A 27,893-nucleotide genomic window follows, 5' to 3' on the forward strand; every position below is an offset into this window, starting at 1 on the left:
TATAATAATATCTATCATATTACAAATTAAAATTGGAAACTTAAAATATTATCTAATAATTAAAAATTTAAAAAGAAACCCATAGTATATTAACATAAATAACATTTTTCTCAAAAAAACCCTGTATTTTCTAAAACTATAACAAATGGTGAACAGGTTGAATTCATTTTACATTTGTGAGAGTCTTTTTAATGTCTGATTCAAGAGAACGTAGATAGCATTTCTTATCTTTTTTGGACTCAATCTATTGTAATATTTTGCTTTGGTTAAATATATCATAAAAATCTGTCCTTATACAGATGTGTAGTTGAAAAGGGAGAAATACTTAAATAGCTTGTTTATATAATTGTGGATATTCTTTTTTAATACCATTCCAGAACTAAATGAACAGTAATTTCTTAAAGGTTAGTGGCAATGTTAGCTGTATATCAATAAACTCACTATGCTGTCTTACATTTAAATCTATTGCTCTATGTTGAACTGTAAAATGCAGTGTTTTACCCCTCATGATTTATAACATCGTGCATTTAGAAAATAGCAGTTCATTAAGTCATATGGATCTTCCATGTGTTGACACATTTTGTTATAAAAATCAATATATCACATATGTTAATATCACTAGTGATCTCATAAAACCAGCCTTTAAGTATTAGGATAGTCTCAAGCTCACAGTGATGGGTAACAACTTTTTCAAAATTTTAATTTGTGCTTGAAAGCTCAAATTTATTATTGTCGACAGATGCTGTCAGTTGCCTTCTTTGAAGAAATAGCACTCCATTCATTTTCAAAAAAAGTATCTGCCAAGTATCCAAGTCTATTTGTTAGTAGAAAACACTTACCAGTATAGTTTAGTGCTGCTCCTTTGATGTGTGAAAGTGGCAGCCAATTTATCCATTGCTTTGAGATTTTCAGTGTATTTGTCAATACAGTAAAAAAGCAAATAACATCTTAATATTTTTATGAAACAGTTTTGACCTTATGCTCTGTCCCCCAAAGCATCTTAGAGACCCCCAGAACTTCTGCTATAAAGTGAACAAGCATAACCACTACTGGAGATCAGGTTGAAGTTCTCTGCCATGGAGGATTTGAGTGGGTACAGTCTTAGATTAGGCTTATTCATAGCCAGACATTGCTTAGTTTATATCTATAATTGTCAGTTGGTTCAAGGCAAAAGTATAAGGAACATGACCATTGTAATAGAACATAGTAATGAGGACCATCAATGTTATAATAACTGGTCACACTTTCTCTCAAAATGTTTGCTCTTTAATAAAGTACAAAATTCAATGGTATAAAGAGGAAATACCATTAGTATTATATCCAGTTTTGATTTTCACCTATTAAGAGTAAAGACTTGCCACATCGCAAGGTGGGTTATCTGCAAAATGTAACCTTGGCATTTCCTTTTTATCATTTTATTACTTAGAAGCAAAATATAATGTATTTTTAAATAGGTCAAGTGATTCTTGTCATGCATTCATTTATAACATCAGGTGACAAAACGATTTTGTTTGTTTGTATATTGTATTTTTGATGCCATAAAACAAAGTGAAATGTCTGTCTTCATGGGAATATGTATTTGATCCTTTACAACTATGATACGACTTTTTGAGTTTATATTGAAGCTGATGGATTTTCCTTACATAATGATTTTTAAAATAATTAAGGAGCATGATTGACCTGTTAAATGGAAATTATGTTGTTTTTTCATATATACTTTAATTCACTTTTAATATGAAAAAAGTATTATTTGAAAATAAAAGCACATTTTCATATTCAGCTAAAGTGATGAATATCCCAGGGTGTTTTTGAAATTATATATTATTATGAAAGAGGCTGTCAAATAAAAAAATGTTAATGCTTCACTACACTATGTTGCCTTGGATGAAACCAGCTATGCATTGCAGCATCTTGAGCCTCCCTGTGTTTTGTCTAGTATGATTTATATGCTCTGTACGTAAAAGATGGAAGACAAGGAATGTAATTGGTACATTGGATCTTGGGCTGCCACCACATTGCCACCTTACTTTTCTCTGGGTTTCAGGTCTTCAGCAGAATTCTAGTGTTCCCAAAAAGAGATATAAATTATTCCAAAATCAATAGTTTCACTATTCAACCCTTCTGTCCTAAATAACACTAGGACCTCAGTCCACGGCTACAGGATCCCAGGCATCATTCACAGCTATGCAAATCTCAGCTGTCTCCCCAGAGGAAAACTCCTTGAAAAGCTGAGGGGTGGGGATGGGGGAGCACAGAGAGAGAGAGAGAGAGAGAGAGAGAGAGAGAGAGAGAAGCTACTCCCAAGATAGATTCTTGCATCCTGTTTTCTTTCTTTTCTCCACGGTCACAAAATGATCATGGCAGTTATCAGATTAGTTTTATCTTTTCATCTCCATAGTCACTATGCCTAGGTCTACCACCTTTTCAGAGATCTATAAAATATTTAATATTTTTTAAAAATCATAGCACCAAAATTCCAAAACTGCCACATTCACATTGTTTAAATCAGTAAAAAAGTGTGACATAGTTCAACGTAATTGTTAAATTTAGTATTAAAGCAATTCCATTCGATTTTGAAATAATCTCTAGACTACATTGTCAAATCCTGTAAGGATTCCTGAGTGTGCACAGTTACTGTTTAGAAGTCATAGCCAATCATAATTAATTGGATTATTCACAGTCTAACAATTTCAAAAAAAAAAAATTCAAATTATATTCAGGAAAAAAATTACGTTTAGTGTAGGACACAAGGGCATCTTACTATGTTCACCCTGATGTGTGATGGGAGCCTCAAACGAAGTGTTCAGAATGCTGGAAAATTTTAATACAGTCCTGGCAAAACTGCCCCTTTGGATTCAGGTGTCAGTTTATCTCAAATAGCACATGTGTTTAAAAAAAAAAAAAAAAAAAAAAAAAACTCTTTTCCAGAAATTAGAGTTTGCAATGGGCGTACGTTGGCATATTAAATAAATAAATAAATTTTTAAAAGCCACTCTGTGACTTCTATGTAACCCAAATCACTGATTAGAAACTTTCAGCATTATTAGCTACTTGGAATCATTATGTCTTTGCTAGTACAGCAAAAATGTTATGTATTGAAAAAAAATGGAAAAAACATGGGTCCTCAGAATTTGACTGATTTTATTTCTTTAATGCTAGATGAAATTGTTCTTTCGTGTATGAAAATACACCAATCTTATGTGGTTATGCAAATACAGTGGTTGAGAATGGTCATTTATCTTTTTTTCTGGAAACAAATAGAACTCCAATACTCACAGTAATAGCAGCAGACGCTGTGGAGATGATCCTATAACAATACTAATGACATAATACTGAACAAAAATTCAATTTTCCTTAAGGGAAAGATGACAAATGATTATCTTAAAAAAAAGAGCAATGAAAGTTTATATCTATTAAGAATAAAAAGAAAGGCCAGGCACGATTGCTCATGCCTGTAATCCCAACACTTTGGGAGGCTGAGGTGGGCAGATCACCTGAGGTCAGGGGTTTGAGACCAGCTTGGCTAACGTGATGAAACCTTGTCTCTACTAAAAATACAGAAGATTAGCTGGCCATGGTGGCAAGCACCTGTAGTCCCAGCTTCTCTGGAGGCTGAGGCAAGAGAATTGCTTGAACCCAGAAGGCGGAGGTTGCAGTGAGCTGCGATCACATCACTGCACTCCAGCCTGGGTGGGAAACAAAACAAAACAAAACAAAAACTGTGTTCCTCCCTTCCTCTCTCCTTCTCTCCTTCCTTCCGTCCTTTCCCTTCTTTCTTCCGTCTTTTTTCTTCCTTTTCCTTCCTTTCTGTTTCCCTCCTCCAGCTCCTCTCTCTCTCTCTCTTTCTGAATCAACCTCTTTCTCATTTTTTTCTCATTCTCTTTACACTTGATCTTCACTAAAATGCACAAGTGAGTCAACTTTTACTTCTAGGATGATACTAGAAGAGTTCTCAAAGGAAAATTTTCCTTGGACATAGGAAGAACAAGTGCCTTCTAGTTAATAATTAATCTCTCAATTTTGTGAATTTTCCTTGGGGTAGGAAAGCTCTGTCTTAGATCTCTTTGCAGGCATGTGCCCATTGTTTGTAGACCCCAAAATTCTTGGCAATTATCTATCAAAATTCCAGATCAAAACTTATTGTTTCCAGGGTCATGGCTCCTTAGTCTCACTGTTCAAGTCTCAAAGAGCATTGCATTTCCAAAGGTAGGTGAGCCAAACATTGCACTTTGATGTTACAGGCCTAAAGGGTCTCTGAGAGGCTTGATTATAATTCGAATCTTTTCTAAAGTTTTCAAGATCGTTTCAGATAATTCTTTTGGTCAAAGGTAGGTGAGCTGAACAATTGGACTTTGCTGTCACAGGCCTAAAGGATCTCTGAAAGGCTTGGTTATAATTAGAATCTTTTCTAGAATTTTCATGATTGCTTCAGATATTTCTTTTGGTCAAAGAAACCTTGATGGATGCAACCTCGTAAGGATTTGTTTCGTCATCCCTGTCTCAGAAACACCATAGGAAATTCCAAATATATTTAGGTTAAGAATCATGTGAAACTGAAAGAAGAGCCAAAATAAGTGAGAGAAACAAAAAATCTCACCATTTAAAAAATGTTCCTGCTGGCTGGGCACAGTGGCTCATGCCTGTAATCCTAGCACTTTGGGATGCCAAGGCGGGCAGATGACCTGGGGTCGGGAGTTCCAGACCAGCCTGACCAACATGGAGAAAACCTGTCTCTACTAAAAATACAAAATTATCCAGGCGTGGTGACGCCTGCCTGTAATCCCAGCTACTCAGGAGGCTGAGACAGGAGAATCGCTTGAACCTGGGAGGCAGAGGTTGTGGTGGGCCAAGATTGTGCCTTTGCACTCCAGCCTGGGCAACAAGAGCAGAACTCCATCTCAAAAAACAAACAAAAAAAAAACGTGCCATGTGATACCATTAAGCAGCAGTGTTATGGAGTGTGTGTGTGTGTGTGTATCTGCCTGTGTATGTGTGTGTACATTATGAATATATGGTAATGATCCTCGTCTGTCGCTGCATGTGGAGTCATATTCTATGCTGGGATCGAACATTAGACCACTGGGTGACCTGACTCTAGAACTAGCCCACACAGGGTGCTTCGGTAGTAGTTTGATTTGCCATGTTCAGTGGGTGGTTAGTGGTTTATATTGCAGTGCCTAAGGGGACTTGATGAACCTAGACATGATCTGGACTGGCATGCTATGGGGGTAAAGCAAGATGTTTCCAGGTCAGGGTGAAATTGGGAGTTTGCTTGGATTTTGGTGAGGCATAGTCTGTGCATTGGAGATAATGTTGTCTACAGTGGAAACAGGTTAAGTTGGTCTGACCAGAAACCCACAAAAGGGGAAATTAATCTTTAGGTACCTTAGGTGATATAAAAGCTTTTATCTGGTTAGATAATCTTTTTTCATCAGATGATAATATCTTCAACATAAACTGGAAAAAATCTCTATAGCAAATAATTCTTATTCTCATCCTTTTCTAGGAAAAAAAAATACTGAATTTTCTCATTCCATGTGACCACATGTGGTAAGCTAGTCATGGCATGTATGGAAATATTGGCTTATTATGGAAACATGTCAACCAGGGTTCTGATGGATGCTTTGCTTATTGTTTTATATAATGAAGGATGATTCCTTAAGGTATGAGGCATCCTGGGAAATGAGGTTAATTTTTAAGTTACCAGGATATTATATCTATGTCATCATATGATACACTTGTGTTTAAACAGCCTCAGAGAGAATCCAGTGGTATTTTCAAGAATGGGTGGGCAGACATTAAACACCCGCACAAAATCAAGGGAGAATTTTCAAATGCCATACCTCCTCTATAGGAGCCCAGAGGGTCACATCCCCTCTAACTGGAATCGCTGCCTTAATAAGTAGGGGAGAAAGGCTTGAAGCTAGGTCTTATAACATATTCTTTGTTACATCATGACCTCCTTGCTTTGAGGAGTTGCAGTGACCTTTACTAGGTTAATCTGAGTATCTTCAGTGAAAGAATAATACATAATAATAGAATGCTTACTAGGTGGTTCCCACCAGCAAAAATGCTGAAAACCACAGCAAGCAGTGCAAATGCTATCTAAGTGATAAGGCAGTTCAGAAGAGAGAAAGAAGAAAACAAGACCACAGGATGCTTTATAATAAAAGTACACTTTGAAGCAGGTCTTAGAAAATGGTAAGATATGGTTTGATTGAAGTCCATGCTTGGCAACAACTTGAGGTGAAAGATGGAAGAATCAAAAGTGGATACCAAGAGGGTAGACCAAATTATATATATATATGTATATGTGTGTATGTGTGTGTGTGTATATATATATTTATATATATAGGGGTGTGTGTGTGTGTGTGTATATATATATAAGATTTATTTTTTTTGAAATGGAGTTTTGCTCTTGTTGCCCAGGACGGAATGCAATGGCATGGTTTTGGTTCGGTGCAACCTCCGCCTCCTGGGTTCAAGTGATTCTCCTGCCTCAGCCTCCTGAGTAGCTGGGATTACCAGCATCCACCACCACACCCAGCTAATTTTTGTATTTTTAGTAGAGACAGGGTTTCACCATGTTGGCTAGCCTTGTCTCGAACTCCTGACCTCAGGTGATCTGCCCGCCTTGGCCTCCCAAAGTGCTGGGATTACAGGTATGAGTCACTGCACCGGGCCCAAATCGTATATATTTTAGGAAGCAAGAAGCAGTGGAAAATAGAGTGGACCTGATCAGGTGGAGCCAGGTCACAGAGGACCTCTGGAAATTAGGCAATTGAACGTTTTTTAACAAGATGAGTAGCCTATGGTAATCTAGGAAACACAGTCTGCATCGTGTCCAAGTCAGATTTGAGCAGAGAGATTATGGGGAGGTTTCTGAGATGAGTTGAGGTAACTACAGGAGCCATGGCAAGGAGGAAAAAAAAGCAAATTCCAACAGGATTAAATTTACAGAGAGAGGAAAAGAAAGCTCTGAACTGAAAAAGGACAAGATCTGGACCCTAAGCCTTTAGGAAAATGGAGGTGATGTTTTTACTATACATAGGAAAAGTAGAAGGAAGATCCAAGATATTGAGAAGAAGCTAGAACTTGGTTTGCATCCTGAGACAATGAAGACAGCCTAGTGACCAGGAAGCACAGGGGCTCAAAATCAAACAGGAGCATGGGAAGGGGACAGAGCTATGGAAACCTGCATGTGACTCCAAGGGAAAACACTATATTTGAAACCATGAGAATGTTGATATTCTTAAGAGAGAAGGTGCGGAGGAAAAAGGCCAAGCAAGGCACAAGTTGGTAAAGCTAAAAGGACATGACATTGGGTTGAGAGTGAGGTGAAGGAATGCATATCACAGATGGAAAGGGAGTCATTTTCCAGAAAGAGAATGTGGTCGTCGACTTGATTAAAAGTAGAAGGAGGAATAGAGGTAAGGGTCACCATGCACATACATGTGCAAGTGCATGTGTACGTGTGTGTGTGTAGGGGATGAGAGCCAGCATTCACTAAAAGCACTTGTTATGTGTCTGGTGTTTTTCTATGAATTTTGCATGTAATTCAGTTTATCTGTTTACTTAGCACTAGTTCAACTCTTCTCCACTAACCTGGAAACCAGGATATTTCACTATTACCATTTCATTATAATATGCAAGCAATAAATTCCGAAATGCTTTTGACTCTGGATCAGTCAGAAAGTAAGTCTGTGGATCTAGTATCCTTCCCACTTCAGATTTTGCTGCCCATTCAGTCCTGTTGGCGGGTGTTAATTACTGCAGCTTCTTCAGGGTCTCTCCTTGCCCTGCTCCCCAGAACACAGTGGATATTCTGATAAATGATACCACGGCACTCTCTACTTCTTCCTTCTAACATATTTCCTAATTTTCAGCAAATGATTTTAGATTTAATGTCTCTCCCCTGAGAATACATAAACGTCATTAGAATATGGAGTCTCCAACTCCTGGGCTCAAGTGATCCACCCGCATCAGCCCCACAAAGTGTTGAGATTATAGACGTAAGCCATCGTGACCGGCCCATCATTTATTGTTTAATGCCTATGTTTACTGCATAGACTGTGCACTCCCTATTGCATATTGCAGATTGCACTATTGCCATAAGGTAATACTGGGATTTTGGTCACTACTCTCTGGCAAGTTCCTGGCACATAGTAGGCATAGAATACATAGATGACGAATGTTGAGTAAGTGACTAAATTCATTTTATTTGAGAAGAACTAAAACTTAAATAATGAAAACAATTGTCTAAGATCATACACCTAGCAGAGTCAGATTCAAAATTAGCTCTAAGTCCAAACCTTGTTTATTGTCTTTTATTGTTTTCCTCTAAATCAGAAGTACAGAGAAAATACTATTTGATTTGCCAAGAAAGAAAACTATTAGTTCCCTTAGGAGAATAATTTTAATAGAGAGGTGAAGCACTGTTGAATAGGTGGAAACAGGACTGAGAGAGGAAAGGTGCATATGGGTGAGAGTGTATGAGTCTGTGTGTAAGTAGGCGTAAGCTTACTCATTCTGTGTGTCTGCATGTTGTGTCTGAGAGGGGTTGGGAGTGGAGGAGTGGAAGGCAATTGATGGAAACTGAAGTTGGCAGTGAACCATTCATGCAATGCAGATATAGTCAATGCTTTTCTCTGAAGTGCGATTCATATAGAAATGGCATAAGGATAGTGCACCTCCCCAGCGTGAGCAACACATTTTCTTTTCTTCCAACAGAATTGAGCACATTCTGGTTCTCTGGCACCTGTGTCAGTTCTCAGTACCATAGTTATGTCATATCATTTAAAACGAGTTGTTCGATGAGTTTAATTTTTAGGTCAAGTTTATAAAGAAAGACTTTTTGAAAAGCACTTGTTTATTTATTAGGCAAAGACTGAACTTGGAGAACCTTAGGTTTCTAATTTGTAAGTTGAGGGTATTGATAGCTAACTCTGTAGCTCCAAAGAGAGTTCTTAGGATTAGAGATAATTTAGGTGTAATTCCTCACAGAAGCTGGAATGCACTAAGCACTCAAAAACCAACAGCTCACATTGAAGTTTGTGATAAAATACAAATGTCCATTCTTCTTTCTATGACTTCTTTTTCCTTTATCAAATATCTTCAAATATGACTTTAAATTCATCATCTCTACCTCCCATATATCCTGTAATTTCTGGATGAAGGGAACTCTTTCAGTCCTCAACTTGTAACCTCTAAAGCATCCTGTCAGTGGCCTAGGCAGCTAATTTGGGCTCCTCAAATTAGAGAAGAGGTAGGAGAAAGCTTTTTAAGTTGGAAAAATAATATTATGAAAGATAGCAAAAGTCTTGGAAGGCAGTTATAAAATTTAATGCAAATCAAGATAAGTTGAAGAAATGTTACATTGAAAACATGATGATAGCATTCATGGAAGGAAGGAAAGCAGAACATTTGGAGAAGGGAGATAAGACATTTTAGGACACAGAAATCCTAGGGACCAAAGCTAAAAGTGAACACTCAAAATAGTCATGATACTTGCTTGTTCCCCTATTGGGTTGTTGTTGCTCCAGGGATGACTCCACAGAAACCAACCCTAAGTGGGGTAAAATGTGCAAGGGCACAAGGCCTGTGCTTCTGAGATTTGTTCCCCAGAAGCTGATCTGGGAATAAAGCTTTTAGAGTCAACTGTTATGAAAGGGTTTTATCTCCCGCTAATGATTAGCAAACATCAGGAGCATTTTGTATATTCCAAGAATAACTAACAAAACCAACAGGAAGACTGAAAAGCCGCTTCATTATCTCAGATGTCAGTCAGCTAATATCATGTCTTTTCCCCCTTGTTTCCAGAGCCTAAAGTAAGCTGCAAATTAGGCCGGTCTGCGTCGACGTCAGGTGTGCCTCCTCCATCAGTCGCTCCTCTCAGGCAAACCAGTGACCTGCAACAGAGCCAGGTACCATCATCGTTAGCCAATCGTGATTGACTTCTGTGATGCAACTTGCCAAATGCTTCCCACCTCTGTCTGTCCTGTTGCTGTAGACAACTTTCGCATTTGCTTTTGTTTTTCTATGTGTGTATGGGTTGGGGGACGCGGGGGATGAGCTCTGGCAGTCTGTGTTTTCATTTGAAAAAGAATGTCTTTCTTCCTTGTGATTGGTGGTGAAACTTTCTTTGCTGTTTGTTACCAAATCGTTTTTGTCTCTGGTTTCCATCATTCTGTAATATAAATGTTGTAAACTTGTACTATACGTATTGGCTTAGTGGTTATTTTTTAAATCCTTTCTCTCTTTCATGTTTTGTGTACTTTTATATTGTCTCTGAAAATTTATCAATATTTGATAAATTTATCTACTTTGTTTTATGTAGATTTCTTTTTAAATGTTTTGTCCACAACACTTGCACAGATGTTGTCAATGAATCTGTACATATTTCTTAGCTCTTATCCTATTATACTGTAATGTTTCTGGTGGTTTTATTTTTATTTAGCTTGGAGCATGACTGTAAGACACTGTTGAATATTGATGTCCTTATGAATATTCATACCCCGATTCATTTGGATTGAGTATGGCAGCTAGTCTTTCTTCTTTCTTAGTCTGTAGAGACAAATTGACTGGCCAGATAATCTAGATATTTAACAAAAACTACAGATTATTAATAAGGCAACCTTTAAATAAATGACTTTTCTCTCTTACACCGACAATATCAGAAATGTTCTCAGAAAGGGAATGTAAGTGCTCATGCATGGTAAATGAGATCTCAATGATCACTTGGAGAAATGAGACAAGAAATAAAGGCATACACTGAAATATCATTTAATACCTTACAGTATAATATATTGCTGTGATGTTTGTTTGGGTACGTGGTTGTGGATGCGGAATTAGTATGGGGAAAAAATCACTACACATAAATGTCCTATCTTTAGCTCACCCAATAGGAACTCAATACATTGACTTAATTTGTGAGGTTTAATCGTTGTTACTGTTAAGTATTATGGGTGTTAAGTAGGGTGGTGTCATTCTGGAGTTGTTTCTCTCTGCTTCCTAGCTTTAATCTTTGCATTCATGAAACTCCTCTGAAATAGTAACTTATAAAACACTGATGATACCTCCAAGGGAACTGCCCATTACTGATGAGCAAATTATATATTCATCTATTATTTTAAATGTCAGGCTATTTTAAAAACATAACTAAGTAGAATAATTGCGTTTTTCTCTAATGAGAGACATTGTGCCTCTTCGTATTTTTGTCTGACTTAAATATGCAAAAGAGTTGATTTATAAATATATGAGGTATCTGCAAATACAAGAAATGAGATGCTTCTCTCAAGGGTATCTCAAGTACCATTTAGAATTTCTTGTGTCTTAATTTAAAATGTAAATGCCTTTATATAAATGTTAAATGCCTTTATAACTAAATGTACCAACTCAAACACTTTTTGGATATAAAAGAAGTAGAAACAGTAAGACACTGAATAAAATAAATAAGTTAAACTGCCAACTTAGCTGATTAAAGCTGTTCCAAAAATATTGTACTTACCAACATTTAAAGCTTAAAATCATTTGGTACTGAAAGAAGATAAGTTTAGCTAATTGGCAGAGGATTGCACTAATACAATCAAGTTTTCGAGTTTATGACCCTTGCTAGTATATTATCTTCAATATCTCAGAGAGGTTTTGTATTATTTGTTTTGTTTTGCTTTTCTCCTAATTGTCTTTATAGCTGTTTCACCCTAAGCCCCTTCAAACTCTCAGTGAAAGCAGGTTCCTGGGATAGACTTCCAGAATAGAAACAAGGTATACCCTTTGTGCCTTTGCATTATCAACTCTTTGCTCACCTGATGGGAAGTTCTTCATTTTTCAAAATGTAGCAAGGGAGAAAGTCCAAGATGCCTTTATATGCTGTTGTTTCCTTACCTGCTGATAGAGATTGTGACACACAGTCAAATCATACATGGGCTGTCAGAGCTATAAATTAGAAGGCTGGCTTCTGGGTTTCTCCTCTGTGGCTTATGGCCAGTTGTAGTATACATGCATTCCTATACTCTAGAGATGAAGTGTAAGCAGAGCTCATGTGAACATTGCTCTGAGCTCCTCTGACTTAACATTCAACTTAGGTCAACAAATACTTATTGGCCAGGCACGGTGGCTCATGCCTATAATCCCAGCACTTTGGGAGGCAGAGGTGGGTGGATCACAAGGTCAGGAGATCGAGACCATCCTGGCTAACATGGTGAAACCCCAACTCTACTAAAAATACAAAAAATTAGCCGGGCGTGGTGGCGGGTGCCTGTAGTCCCAGCTACTCAGGAGGCTCAGGCAGGAGAATGTGGTGAACCTGGGAGGCAGAGCTTGCAGTTAGCTGATATCATGCCACTGCACTCCAGCCTGGGTGACAGAGCAAGACTCCATCTCAAAAAAAAAAAAAAAAAAAAATTAAAAATTAAAAGTCCTTTTCTCACCTAATTCCCATGCCCTCAACCATAGTCTTGACTAAGATGTCTCTTTTAATTACAACCAGGATGGCACTGCCCTGTGCTCAGGCATGTAAGACAATGGTGAAAAAACATGTAAAACTGTTGAATCTAACAGTGACTATTCATACCTAAACAAGGATAGGGAACACCTAGCATTATCAAACAAAAAATCCCTCTGGTCACTTTTTAAGCAGTTTTTACAACACCAAGACTCCTGGTAGTTATTAAAACCCAGAATTCTTAATAGGAGATTAGTAGACTTCTTACTAGGAAAATCACTGGAATCCACATGATCTATTTAAAACAAACAAAAGGCCAGGTGCGGTGGCTCACACCTGTAATCCCAACACTTTGGGAGGCCGAGGCAGGTGGATCACCTGACATTAGGAGTTTGAGACCAGTCTGGCCAATATGGTGAAACCCCATCTGTACTAAACATACAAAAAATTAGCTGGACGTGTTGGCACATACCTGTAATTGCAGCTACTTGGGAGGCTGAGGCAGGAGGATCGCTTGAACCTGGGAGGCAGAGGTTGCAGTGAGCTGAGATTGTGCCACTGCATTCCAGCCTGGGCAACAGAGTGAGACTCCATCTCAAAAAAATAAAATAAAAAATAAATAAAACAAACAAAATCAGTCACTCACCTCCAAATAATTCTAGTGGTGTTTGTCTATGGAGGAATCTGACCTTACGAAGACTGTGACATTCCAGCCACATTATGGGGCATTACCCTCCATACAGAAAGATCTGTGTTACTTCTCAGATTGTTGTTCTCATCCCATCTCTATTCAGTTTTCTTGGTCCTCGTTTGTCACTCACCGTTTCATGTCATGGTTGGAGCTGTCTAAGAATTGTTGCAGGTGGAGTTAGGTGGAAGGGCTTGACATTACTCCAGCAGAGATTCACAGAGGTGAGCAAAGTGACTGGTCCCCATTCTCCATGGACCTGGGGCCAATAGTGACAGCCCACCACCAGAGTTTGTGTATAAACAAAGGGGAAGGTATGTTTGCTTGCCTTTGCAATTAGTTTTAGCTTCAGGTGACTATAGCGGACACAAGATCTGTAGAAATGTATAATTGTATCTGACTGGAACTTCAAAATAAGTAAGAGAAAATGGGAAACTCTGGAAAAAAGTGTGAGTTCTAAAGCATTTAGAGTTTGCCCGGAAAGACATATTATTCTCTGACACTCAGAGAGATAAAAATAAGGGTTTATTCTTTCTTAATTTGCTCCTGAGTAAATAGACTAGACGTGGGGCAATTAGGCACATTTTCTTGGAACTTCCTTGTAATGCAGGCATGTTTCTGCGTTTACCTTCATAGAAATCTTTGGAAATCAGACTGAATTTTTGTGCCTACCATTAGAAAGTTAATTTATTTTCTTAGTAAATAAAGTCAAACTGCACAGGAGTCATGTATTAAACTTGGAGCACGTTACTTTCTCTTTTGTATCCTCTGTAATAGAGTAGAAAGCCGTGTACTCAGAAGAAAGAGATGTGAATGCTCTTAGACACAGCAGATGATGATGATGTTCATGTGATTCCTCCATCTCTGGCTGATCTCAGCCTCCTTCTTCAGTGGCCCCATTGGAGACAGTGCCATCTATACTCTTGCTGCACAGGGGATGCTATAGCAGCTGATGTACAGGCCATATCAAACCATGCTTTCCTGCAAGAATGGAGCAGCTAAGATGTGTCTCCAAACAGAACTGCAGCTCTCCTTGGAAAAATGTTCCCAAGACATGTTTGAATTCGTTTTTCTAGGAAGGAAGGACGTGGGAGCCACAGCCTCCACTAACACACACACACACACACACACACACATACATACACACAAACACAATCACACTCACATTCACTCACAAACACATATTTTTTTAAATAGCAGATTCTCATGTCAAGGAATTATAAAGCTAAGAGTGACCCAAGTGTCGAACTGAAACCTCAACTTCTTCAGAGGCTTGTCACTCTAAACTGAATTATCTCTGATCATCCTTGATTTGGAAGAGGGAGGTAAGAAAAGGTCACCTGTAATTTCCTCTGGACACACATTCCAAAGTTTGACAGACCAAATCTCTTTAGAAACCTACACAGAGTGCTTAGAAACCACGTAGGGCTTTGCCTCTGAAGCCATGATCTCTGTGGGTCCTGTGTGTGATGATACCTGTGTCCTCACCACCCAGGACAAAACTTGCCCAACCCAGTCCCTTCTGTATACTTAATAGCTGTTATCCAGGCGAGTAAGCACCGTTCCTTTCAACTTGCCCCTTCAGGATTACTTAGCAAATGCTTACTCCTTTTCATAGCAGCCCCCTGGCCTCTCACCAAGCTCCTAACATCCCCTTTGCTTGACGACCTTGCTGGAGAATGAGAGCCTGCCAGGGCTGCCTCTGGAGCAGAGGTGGGTTCTCTCTTTCCATGGGCTCTCCAGGTGTGTCATTACACCAGCATTGGCCGGCATTCCTGGATAATGGAACATGTCAGGGGGTCCATAGCTTGATGCATATCTAGAGTGTATTTCTGAACATGCTCAGATGCCAGAATCGTTTTCTACAGACTTGAAAAAAGAAGATAGACAACCCAAAGAGAGGGATGTGGGGTTAGTACATGTGAAGACTAGGGTGAAGGACTTAGGTGAATTTCTTTGCGAGGACTGTGCTTAGTTCAGAGGTCTTCCGCCAATGCCCAGCACAAAGTGGGGCCCTCAGTCATCATTTGTTGACTTCCTCAGCATCTCTCTCTATAAACATCTTCCTGTATATATGCTTCAACATTTTTTTTCTCAATTTGATTTCGTTTCTGTTCTTTAGTCCTTAATATTTCCAAAGCAGGGTCTGTGAGTTCTGAGCTTTCATTGAACTTTCCAGATAGGACATTTGCACATGAAACATGCCTAGGGGCCTGGAGAGTGTGAGAAAGGCTAACAATAAGGGGAGGCAGGAGAGTAAGGCCTAGAGTGTGAAATCATAAATCTAATTCTTTTTTTTTTTGGAGATGGAGTTTCACTCTTGTTGCCTAGGCTGGCATGTAATGGTGCGATCTCAGCTCATTGCAACCTCTGCCTCCAGGTTCAAACGATTCTCCTGCTTCAGCCTCCTGAGTAGCTGAGATTACAGGTGTCTGCCACCACACCCGGCTAATTTTTTTTTGTATTTTTAGTAGAGACGGGGTTTCACCATGTTGGCCAGGCTGGTCTCAAATTTCTGACCTCATGATCTACCTGCCTCAGCGTCCCAAAGTGCTGGGATTACAGGCGTGAGCCACTGCGCCCAGCCAGAAATCTAATTTCATCTCCTGGGTGCCCACCCCAACTCTAAATAATGTAATCTTAAAGGCTGCAAAGCTGCATCCTCATTTAATTTTTGCCTTCAATAGGATCAAGCAGAAAAACAAAAACAAGTCCTAAGGGCAATATGGGAAACCTCTTTCAATTTTGCTGTGAACCTAAAACTGCTCTTAAAAAAAAAAAAAAGAGGAAAAGAAAAGTAAAAACAAAACCCCAAACACCATAAAATGTAAGAGTAGAAAAACTTCAAAAATATTTTCTCTTTAGAATTCTCAGACTACTATGAGCACGGAGATGACTTGTTTTGCCAAAGTCATGCATGCTTTAATTTAGCCCCTTGTCCTATAGACCAAGGACATTTTATCTGATCAGTTGGATACAATTTCAAGTCTTTCCTTCTTTGAGACTAACATTCTACAGTGGACAGGAGTAAGCAGTGCTGGGAATGAGAGAGCCACAGAATATGTAATGGGAGAGCATGTGCCACCCTGACTCTGTGTGACCAAAGGCCCCTTCTCTATCATCTGTTGCTCAAGTGTTGGACAAATGTGTTTTCTTTCGTTTTTTTTTTTTTTTTTTTTTCCTGAGATTCTGTGATATTCCAGATTCTCCTATCAGACCTGAACTGGGAACATGTTTTCCATGCCATTTGTACATTTATACAGCTGATTTGATTCTATGCTCATGATTACATCACATGATGGAAATGGAAGAAAAGCAGAAACAACACACAGAACAGAACCAGCAAAATCTGAACTCATTAATACACACCACACGGCTTCTATCAGGCTGTGTGATACATCTTAAAATTGGCTCTTATTATTCGCTTCCTTCTGCATACATGTCAATCTTACATATATTTCCAAACATGAAAAACCCTAAGGGGAGGACCTGGAACACCCTCACTAAGTTCACAGTACAACATCAGAATCATGTTTGAGAAGCGTTCCTCTGTACTAACTTTAAATTGTAAAATAAAGTGCTATGTTAACAAAGATTATGTTACAAAGAAATTATGCTTATTTGTTATAAAAATGATATTTACCAAAGAATTTGGATCTAGCCCTGTGAAATGTGGAATAAATTCATATTACAAATAAGAACGTCAGTGGCTAAGTTGATCTGTTACCAAGTATTATAGCATAGTTGCATTAAAACAATACAAGTGCAAAAAATATATAAAAAGCATTATCGTATGTGTGCTTTCTACAGTCCTGTCAGATTGTTTTATAAAAATGTTAGGTTTAGTTCTTTGTGGCGCTCTCTATAAACTTTAATTAATGTCATATCTAAGGCAGAAAATAAAATTTGTTATTACTTTTAAATGGCAGCTGAATCAAGGAATATGTAAAATGAAATGTTGGAATTATTTCCTTTCTACCTTAATACAAAGAATTCAGAGGGTGGTAACTCTTTACAACTGAGCCACAGTATGGGCTAAGTAACTTATATATTGTTTAGCCATTACATGCTTATTAAATTTTACATACTTTATGCAGCAGAATATTTGGGGGTCACTTTTTAAAGTCCGGAAGTTCCATGATCAGTGTCTCAGTAACTGCATTATAGAGTGGAATAAAACAAAACAAGCTCAAGCCTGCCACCAACAACCTTGTCATTTATTCTGTCAGAGCAAGGAGGATATAATAAGCAAGAAGATGTTCTCAAAAAAAGTCTTGAGCCAATTGACAAATAAGGGTGGGGATTGGGCCCAGTGGACTCTGAGGGTGCCTGTTATCTGACTCTGCTGTCCCTGGTACCTGTGCATGTCCCTCTCTTCAGCATCCAAGGTCAGAGTTATCAACTAAACCACCAAAGCTACAGGTGTGAAGTAGCAGAAGTACGTACTCCAGCATCCTTTACCGTCTGGGAGGGACAAAATGTTATTCAAGGTTCTTAGGTGAAGTGTGCATAATGAACATTATGTGCCATTTATTGTCACCTCTGATGTGCTTACCATGTAGCCAGGACTGGGCTCAGAGCACGCCTGCATTATTGGACGTGCGTTCCCTACAGTCCTCATTGATGGGTACTATTATTATCCCACATCACAATCAAAGATACCAAAGTGAGTGAGGTCACATACCTCATCCAAGGTTTTGTATTTATTAAATGTCAAAGGCTATGCTATTAACCACTCAAAAACCTGAGATTTACCACTGAAAAACCTAAGACAGACAAGAACCTGAGACTTACAGGAAGTAAAGATTGATTAGAATGCTAGCTCTACCGGTTAGTGGCTGTGAGACCCGGAATATGTTGGCGAACCTTTCTGAATCTGGGGTTGTTGTTGAGGATTAACGTGATAACATAGGTGTGTAAAGTCCTGGATAGACACTACTCATTGGAAAAATACTAATTCTTTCTCCTTTTCCTAACAGCTTTTCCTCTTTCCAAAAGATTCAACTTTTCTGCTTGCTGGAAAATTCTAAAGAGGAAAGTAGTTCAGTCGGTGGTATTCCAAAGGCAGCAGTCACTGAAGGAATGCTTAGCCCACCCCACTATCACCCCCCTGGTATAGAACTGCTAGTGCATGGTGATAAGAAAAAGCAGACAGATTTCTAGTTGGTTCTATCACTGGTTTTAAGTTCTCCATAGACCCTGCGTCTCATTATTGCCTGCACCTGAGGCAAATTGATTCCCCCCCATGTTGTTCTTGGTACCCCACTCGAGCCGATTGTATTCATTACTCCTTCTTTCATAATTACAAAATTAGATACTCAGTTATTTACCATGTAATAGGGAGTTTAGGTCTGGCATTTCTTCTTACCTTGTAGGTCTCATATATGGGTTGGAGGCAAAGTAAGTAGAAATTGGCTACAGGTAGCATTTCAGAACTGTCAGCTCTCCTGCCCCCAATACTACTTACTCACCTCTTCAAATTAAGGTATGAGTAAATACAATGAAAACATTAAGTCTATAGAGGAAGTTATTATCTTCTAGGGTCTGGACAGCAGGTATTAGAGACACAGGACACATTTTTTTTTTTTTTTTGCCAACCTCAGCATTTACTTAAATATTCCCCATACCAGTTTTAAATGCCTCTTTTTTTAATGCCTGCAAGCATTCACATTATAAAATATATCGATTTAACTATTAAAACGAATGTCTGGCTTCAGACGGGGCGGGCCAACCCAGCCTGTGGAAAAGTAGCATAACACTAGGTGGATACATGGCGCCACCTAGCGTCTGAAGTGCACTTTGCAATCTATACTTGGCTTTCAAAAATTGAACCAAACAAAACTGTTTTATGACAGAGAAGATGTATGTGTTGTTCGGGATAATAAGCAAAATGCCTCCAGAAATCTATGACAAAATCTTTTGATGATGTTTGTTTTGAATTTTTTTTCATTACTTTAATCTTGTAATTTTAGGTTCTCTAACTTTTAAGTAGTATGCCTTTAAAAATAATACTTTTTAAGGAAGGGAAAAAAATGAATCACAGATAGTGATTTCAGAGTGCTATGCATTATTTATGAATATGTGCAGCTGTTTTCATTAGGATTTATGACATCTTCTGTGCATCGTAGATCCCTTAATTCAACCTGAGTTTCCAGGAAAGGAGATCATTATCCCTCTTTTGTCAACTGAAAAGGAAAAGAACAGAAAAATCATGACTGGTTAAATGGAAGAATTCCTTCTTGATTCTTTTGTTTTCCATTAACATGTTTGAAACAGCTAGCTTGAGAGTCTTTCCGGAAAGGAGTATTCTTTCTAACTTGTGGGTAAATTTACCTCCAACTTAAATTGCATGTGCATTAGGAATAAATGTTTACATGCTGTCAGTACTGGCTCCGAGCTGCTGTACACTTCATTCAGAATAATAAATACATCCTTGCCATAAGTTTTTCTCTCAAGAAGCACTAGAGATCTTTAGCACTAGCACCCAGCTCACCTGTTGGACAAATCTTTGTCCTTCATTCTGTGCTACAAATGAACATTATCCTTCATGTCAAAAACACTTCTCCAGATAAATCGGGTTCCTAAAATAGCTTTTGTCGAGGACATCTTTTGTGCTGGACACAGTGCTCAGAATGCTGTATTATCTAATGTTGTTCTTACAGCATACTTTTGAAGTAGGTAATATTATACCCATTTCACGGATGAGAAAATTGAGGCTAGAGAGTTTCTGTTACCTATTGAACGTCTTATAACTAGTGAGTGGCTTTATGGACTTAAGATGTAAAACCAGGTGGTTCTATATACCAAACCCCTGCTTTATGCATAGTTGCCTCATATATAGCTTCCTTTTTGAATTTGTTCTTTTTTTTTTTTTTTTTTTTTTTTTCTTTTTGAGATGGAGTCTAGCTCTGTCGCCCAGGCCAGAGTGCAGTGACGTGATCTTGGCTTACTGCAACCTCCACCTTTTGGGTTCAAATGATTCTCCTGCCTCAGCTTCCCAAGTAGGTGGGATTACAGACCTGCACCACCACACCCGGCTAATTTTTGTATTTTTAATAGAGACAGGTTTCACCATGTTGGCCAGGCTGGTCTCAAACTCCTGACCTCAAGCGATCGACCCACCTCGGCCTCCCAAAGTGTTAGGATTACAGACGTGAGCCACTGTGCCTGTCCCTGAATTTGCTCTCTTTTTAAAACTTACCTCCCTTCACTTTCATTCATCATTGATTTAATCACTCTTCAATTTCCCAGGTCTTAACTTTTGACTTTTCGAGACTAAAATTTCACAGCAGAGGACAAGTTCAACTAGGACTTCAACTAAGCAGAGCGCCACCTAGGAGCAAAATCTCCAAGGTTGAGATGAGGTTGGGAATGTAACTCCTGGAAGAAAGCTAAGTTCCATTCACTGGTTATTATATTTTTGTGGACCATGGACTAGTGTGGTAAGACATCAGCCCTGCAGCTGTGCATGTGCACAAGTGTCTGTGAATATTAACACCTGAGCACATCAAACCTTTTCCACATTCTGAAAAGAAAACATATCCTCGCCCACACGTGCACACATAGATATCAGCTTCCAGAGTACTGGTGTAGGTTTAACCAACAACACAAAAGACCAAGATGTATTCACCAAAATGTATCTGGCTTCTGGATTTCCCCAGGATCCTATGGACAGACACTTTAAAGTGGGGGGAGGGAACCCCAACTGTACTGTCACTTCAAAGCATTTGTTTTCTAAAGTAAATGCTGCATTACAGCTAGTTAATAATCCCTAGTTGTCAGTTATTTTGACAGGGATGGTATTTGGAATGCTGCATTTGACTTCGTTCCCAGAAAATGAGAAAGTTATTTGAAGGACCAAAAGGTGTCAAGAGTAATCCTACCCAACCCAATCAACTTTGCATATGAAAGGGGAGGAGGCTTTTCGGGAGAAACCAACAGAACCAAAGTTGCTTATCATTCAAGGAACGATCTAGGAAGGAACACAATCTGTACTGTCACTTGTCTGATATAAACCTAAATAATGAAACAAGGGACCTACCCTTGGAGAAACCGAACACTCATATCCGACGATCACAGTCTCCAGGCCTCGTGGAATTTCCAAGGATTTTGATTTCTACATCCATATAAAATAAATAATGAATACAAAAGCACACTTTAGACCAGAAGGGGTTAAATGTGTTCATTTTCAGTCATTCATTTATCCAAAACATGGGCTATGTTTAACATTTTCTTTGAGCAAAAAAGTACAAAGCACTGTTTTTATTGTAAGCATGCATGGAGCGCTAGGGAGAAGCAGGATGTGCCCAGGACACCAGTACAGAAGGCGACGGGGGCCACTTCAGCATCTTTATGATTTGTGCTTTTTTTCTCTTGAATCCAAACAGTCTCGCAAGATGACTCTGCAGTTTGATCACAGGGTTAGTGTCTCTCACCCGTTTTCCCAACTCCAGCTTCTAAACTCACCCTCTGTTCCCAGATCCATTCTTCACAGCAGCAAAAGAGTGATCAGAGTTGACTTTCTCCACGTACAATACTTAAGGGTGCCCACTGCTGGCAGCATGAATCATGAACAACTCTGCTTGGATTTCAAGGCCCTGTGGGACCTGGCTCTGCTCTTCCTGTTCAGCTTCCTTGTCCATGACCTGTCTCCATTCACCTGCTACACCTCAGGCTCATGGACATACCTGCCACAATTATTTCTGTCTCACTTTTTTTTTTTTTTTCTGAGACAGAGTCTTGCTGTGTTACCCCAGGCTGGAGTGCAATGACGTGACCTCAGTTCACTGCAACCTCCGCCTCCCGGGTTCAAGCGATTCTCCTGCCTCAGCCTCCCAAGTAGCTGGGATTACAGGCACACATGACCACGCCTGGCTAATTTTTGTATTTTTAGTAGAGACGGGGTTTCACCATGTTGACCAGGATGGTCTTGATCTCTTGACCTTGTGATCCACCTGCCTCGGCCTCCCGAAGTGTTGGGATTACAGGCGTGAGCCACTGCGCCCGGCCCTGTCTCACTTTTAAATATTCCTGGCATGCCTCCAAGAGTTGCCTGACTCTTCCTTCTTCTTGGAACACCCTCCCTAGTCCTTGACTCCTGGCAAACTATTGCTTATTTTTCAAGTCTGGGATCAGTGTGCTTGCTGTCTTATCCACAAGGCTTTTTTATCTTTCCCAAGCAGCATCTCCCTTCTCTGTCTCTTCCCTGTACTTACTGTCATATCCATGAAAGGCCTTATTTTTGTATCAGAGAGGAACATTGTCTGAGGAATATTACCCTTTGTTCTATTACACAGTAAAGCAGTGTGGGGAAAGTCAAGTTAAGTAAATTTCTCTACTATCTGAGTTTCAAATGTGCTGATGTGCAATGGAAATTGCAAAGCGAGGGATATAATATTGCTTATGTTTCTCAAATATATCTGACCATGGAATGTGTTTTTCATTTTTCCAAGGAGCATGTATTGATTCCAAAAATTCAGCTTATAATTGTTTGCCTTAGAATGGAGGCTTCTTGAGGCCTGAGAATGTCTATTTTTATCCTGGAAATTTCTTGCTGTCTCAATACATATTGAATGAATAAATAAATGCTAAGGGTGGAAATGGACTAGCATGTCATTGTATAACTGTTATAATAACTTGCAGACACACTAGGACTGTTGACTGTGGCTCTGCATAGTCATCACATAGGCCCACCTCAGCTAGTTACTTACCAGTTTTACCTTCTTACTGAGGATGAGAGAGAAAAATTAGAGAATAGAACTGAAATGCAAGTACCACTGAGAGTGATAACGCAAAGTGATAATGCAATGACTGCACTTCACGTTGGAAGACGAATCTCTTCTAAACTCATTTCTAAAAATTTACTTGATGATTATTTTTATTTTATTTATGCATATATCTGAGATAGAGTCTTGCTCCATAGCCTGGGCTACAGTGCAGTGGTGCGATCTCGACTCATAGGGAGGCAACCTCTGCCTCCCTGGTTCAAGAGATTCTCCTGCTTCAGCCTCCCAAGTAGCTGGGATTACAGGCACCTGCCAGCATGCCTGGCTGTTTTTTTGTTTTTGTTTTTGTTTTTTTTTTGTAGAGATGGAGTTTCTCCATGTTGGCCAGGCTGATCTTGAACTCTGACCTCAAGTCATCCGCTTACTTTAGCCTCTCAAAGTGCTGGGATTACAAGTATAAACCACCATGCCAGGCCTCTTTCCTAAAAATGGATTTTTTTTTTTTTTTTCTTTTAAGCAGACTTAGGCTGGGCGCAGTGGCTCATGCCTGTAATCCCAGCATTTTGGGAGGCTGAGATGGATGGATCACCTAAGGTCAGGAGTTCAATACCAGGTTGACCAACATGACAAAACCCCATCTCTACTAAAAATACAAAAATTAACTGGGCGTGGTGGCAGCCTGTAATCCCAGTCACCGGGGGCAGGGAATGGGGAGCTAAGGCAGGATAATTGCTTCAATCCGGGAGGCGGAGGTTGCAGTGAGCCGAGATTGTGCCATTGCACTCCAGCCTGGGAGACAGAATGAGACTCCATCTCAAAAACAAACAAACAAAAACAAACAAAGGTTTCTGAATATTAGGAGAAACTATATAATGGAAACCATTCTAGAAAGATAGAAAGACATTCCATACTTGAGTGATACAACAGTCTCTGAGAACAGAAGGGATTATGAAGCCTTCTTTCCACAAATAATATAGAATTTTATCTTTGCAAATAGCACAAATATTACATAATTTCTCCATAAATTTTACTTAACTTTATTTAGATATTCTCTTCACAAAATTTTGCATAAGTTTATTGAAGCTGAACTTTTCTCTTTTCTCTCTCTCTCTCTCTCTCTCTCTCTGTCTCTCTCTTTCTTTTTTTCTATAGTTCTGCCCTGGCTTTGCTGAACGGTTTCACTAAACACATGGAGACCTCCTCCTTGGGTGATTTAGCACTTGTTACATGCCTACAGAATCTTTAAAAATACTCTTGCAGCTAAATTCAAATACAAAGGCAAAAAAAAAAAATGTTTTTAAGTGTGAAAACCCCCAGTGACAAACAGCTGTTCGCTACCGCAGTCTATTGAACCGAAAGAAGGTCTCTCCCCTTCCTGTCCTGCTGGTCTTCTCAATATGAGTCACAAAACTGGAACGTTTTAACACAGCTGATTAAGTCTCATGAGCTACGTGAAGATTTGCCAAAGCTGCCAGGAGAGGGCAGCACACCATCTTTCCCTAGCTCCTTTTTTTTTTTTTTTTTTTTTTTTTTGAGACCGAGTCTCGCTCTATAGCCCAGGCTGGAGTGCAGTGGGGCGACCTCAGCTCACTGCAACCTCAGCTCACTGCAACCTCCCCTCTCGGTTCACGCCATGCTCCTGCCTCAGCCTCCCAAATAGCTGGGACTGGGACTACAGGCGCCCGCCACCACGCCCGGCTAATTTTTCCTATTTTTTAGTAGAGACGGGGTTTCACCATGTTAGCCAGGGTCGTCTCGATCTCCTGACCTCGTGATCCGCTTGCCTTGGCCTCCCAAAGTGCTGGGATTACAGGCGTGAGCCACCGCGCCCAGCCCCTAGCTCCTTTTTAAGCAGGGAGGAGTCCTCTATGTATCGTCACAGCAGGAGTGGGATTTTTAAATACCCACCACCCGGCCGGACACGGTGGTTTATGCCTGTAATCCCTGCACTTTGGTAGGCCGAGGCGGGCGGATCACCGGGTCAGGAGTTCGAGACCAGCCTGACCAACGTGGTGAAACATCGTCTCTACTAAAAATACAAAAATTAGCCTGGCGTGGTGGCGCATGCCTGTAATCCCAGCTACTCAGGAGGCTGAGGCAAGAGAATCGCCTGAATCTGGGAGGCAGAGGTTGCAGTGAGCTGAGATTGCACCACTGCACTCCAGCCTGGGCAACAGGGCAAGACTCAGTCAAAAAAAAAAAAAGAAAAAAAGAAAAAAAGAAAAAAAAGCCCACCACCCAGATAGACAAGAGGTGAGGAAGTGAAGCCAAGGGAGTGGCCTAGAGTAGAGTACATCACAACCTTCTTTCCTTCTTATCGCGGTCCCTCCCTCTCAGCTACTCCCAGGGGCTTTGAGTGGGGTGGCTGGACCTGGGGAAAAATACCCTGGAGGATGCTGTTAGGTGCAAACTTTCTAATGGTGCTCTGGCAACCTTAGATGCCACAGCTCTGAAAACAATAATCTGGGGTCTCGGCAAAAGGGTAGTGTGAGTACAATTGACTTTTCGCCAATTTAGCTTTTTCTTCTCTCTCCAAAGCTTCCATGCGCTAAAGTCACCTACTTTTATGCCAAATTGTGTCACCTACCTTCTCTTGTACCACCAAGCAAACACCAATAACTGACATATATCACTGTCATTGACATTTTGCAGTCGTCAGCATTAGTACTTGTTGACAAAACGAGTTGAACTCTGTAAAATATTTGAAGAGATTTATTATGAGCCAAATATGAATGAATGACCATGACCTGTGACACAACCCTCAGGGATCCTGAGAACATGTGCCCAGCGTGGTCGGGGTGCAGCTTGCTTTTATACATTTTAGGGAGGCATGAGACATCAGTGAGATACATTTAAAAAATACATTGGTTTGGTTCAGAAACGTGAGACAACTCAAAGGCTGGGTGGCGTTGGGGGGCTGGTTCCAGGCTACAGGTAAATTTCAACATTTTTTGATTGATAATTGGTTGAGTTTGTTTAAACACTTGAGATCAATAGAAAGGAAATATTCAGGTTAAGATAAAAGATTGTGGAGACCAAGGTTCTTTCAAAGTCTTACAGTGACTGCCCTTAGAGACAATGGATGACAAATTTTTCCTTTTCGGACTTTTAAAAAGTGCTAGATTCTTACTTAATCTTTTCAGGATGGGGAGGGCCTGGAAGAAAAAGATCTAGCTACCTTAATAGAGATGCTTTACAAATACACATTCCCCACTCCCCCCACTCTCCCCACCCCCCACGACACACACAGGACAGCTTTGCAGGACCATTTCAAAACATGGCAAAGAAACATGTTTTGGGGTGAAATATTTTGACTTTCTTCTTTGTCAGGTAATGTTATGCCAGGGTCAGATTGGAAAGTAAGTCATGGTATATAGGGTTAAATATAAACCATTCTGATGAGAATTTATGGTTTGTAGGGCATGACTCTCCAGACCCGTTAGATAGGAATTTGTGCAAGCTAAAAGAAATCAGAGCTTAGGCCTCATACTTCAGAGTTCATAAATTGCCTTCATGTATTGAGCCAACAAATGCTTGTTGTGTACTGCTAAACACCAGATATTCTGCTAGATGCTTGAGTTTGAAGATGGTTGCTACAACAAACTCTTGTGTTCAAAGAAATTACAGCCTGATAAAGAAGCCAGATACGTGTGTGTGAATATATAAATAATATAATTTATATTCAATAAGAGTGGGTGGAAGACCTTTACAGTTAGATGTAAGACAATTTACAAAGGAGGGAGAAGTCTGAAGTCATACAATTTGATAGAGAAATGCAAGCAGTTTAGCATTATAGGATTAACAAATGTTGAGGTGGGAAAAATTGTAGAAAAACGATTAGGGGATGAAGAGCATGTGGTAAAGCTCTGGGAGAATTAGGAACCATAAGCATGATCATTCTTACTCCCAGCTTGAGGAAGCTGATTCACGTAGAAAGTCAAGTCAACAGAAATTTGCTAAGGAGCTCTCTCCTTTTAATTTAAATTCTGATTCCCTGAGATCATCTCACTTAAGCCTCAGATGACAGGGGGATTGTAGAAGAGAGCCCTTCCCTGAACAATTAGCATTACAAAAGAGGGCATTCTTAACCGAAGGAATCTTCAATGGATAGAATACCTAAGAGCAATCATTTGTTTCATATTTTCCTTTTGAAAATACTTAATAGAGATAACTTAATAGAGATTCTTTACAGATGCACAGTTGAAAGACTAGTATAATGTGTATTCTTTTAAACACACACGATATTTTTAAAAAAAATCATGTCACTACATCTCTGAATATTTGAACATGACTATCCTAAGACCAAGTGTATTCTTCTAAACAATCAAACTCAAAAAGGCAGTCAGGTAATTTATAATAATTCACTGCTATCTACTATCATCTAATATAAAGGGAATCTTCAAATCTCTACAAGGGCCCCAATATTACACCCCTCCCCAATTTGGGATCCAATCAAGGATATGACATTACATATCGTTTTCACAATTTCTTTCTTTCTTTCTCCAAATCTCCTTGAATCACAAATACTTCCCAACCTCATTAGTCTTTCAAGATATTGACATTTTCAGAGTTCAGAACAATTTTGCTTTTTTTCCAAAATGTCCCTTACTGTAATTTGTCTGATTGTTCTTTTGTGATTACATTTGAGTTCACCATGCTTGGCAAGAAAATTACATGTGACAGCCTTCTCCGAGAGTCACACAGCAGATGACGTCAGTTGGTTTCATCACTGGGACTGATGTTTGAACACAACATCATTAAGATTCTCTCCTCTAGATTTGTCCACTCTAAATACTCTGTGTACCAGGAGGCTGAGGCCATGGGGGCTGCCTCAGAGGTTTCCATTAGAGGATCAGATCAGTGGATTGAGTATATTATGTTTCTTCTATTTTCTCTTAGAAAAAGAAGAAATCTAAATATGTTTTATCAATGTCTATATATTTGACCTAATGTTTTCTCGTGTGACCATCGCAACAGTCCTGCAAATCATAATCATTACTCCATCTCTGATGAGAAAACTGAGAAACAAAAGGTCAAG

General features: G+C 39.4%; 1 protein-coding gene across 13 annotated transcripts in view; it reads left to right on the top strand.

Moving 5' to 3' along the window:
* The window catches only part of NYAP2 (neuronal tyrosine-phosphorylated phosphoinositide-3-kinase adaptor 2), a 320,701-nt gene that overhangs the window by 238,007 nt on the left and 54,801 nt on the right, over positions 1-27,893 (top strand). For 11 of the 13 annotated variants that reach the window (XM_021924042.2, XM_031651555.1, XM_021924051.2 and 8 more), the window contains one exon: positions 9,820-9,923. In XM_021924042.2, the coding sequence (XP_021779734.1) occupies positions 9,820-9,923 (104 nt within the window). Of the gene's footprint in view, positions 1-9,819; positions 9,924-13,907; positions 14,184-20,381; positions 21,888-27,893 lie in introns of those variants that run through there. The other 2 variants (XM_021924046.2, XM_021924050.2) reach the window with 2 other exon arrangements.

This window comes from Papio anubis, chromosome 10 (genome assembly GCF_008728515.1).
Source record: "Papio anubis isolate 15944 chromosome 10, Panubis1.0, whole genome shotgun sequence".
Lineage (NCBI taxonomy): Eukaryota > Metazoa > Chordata > Mammalia > Primates > Cercopithecidae > Papio > Papio anubis.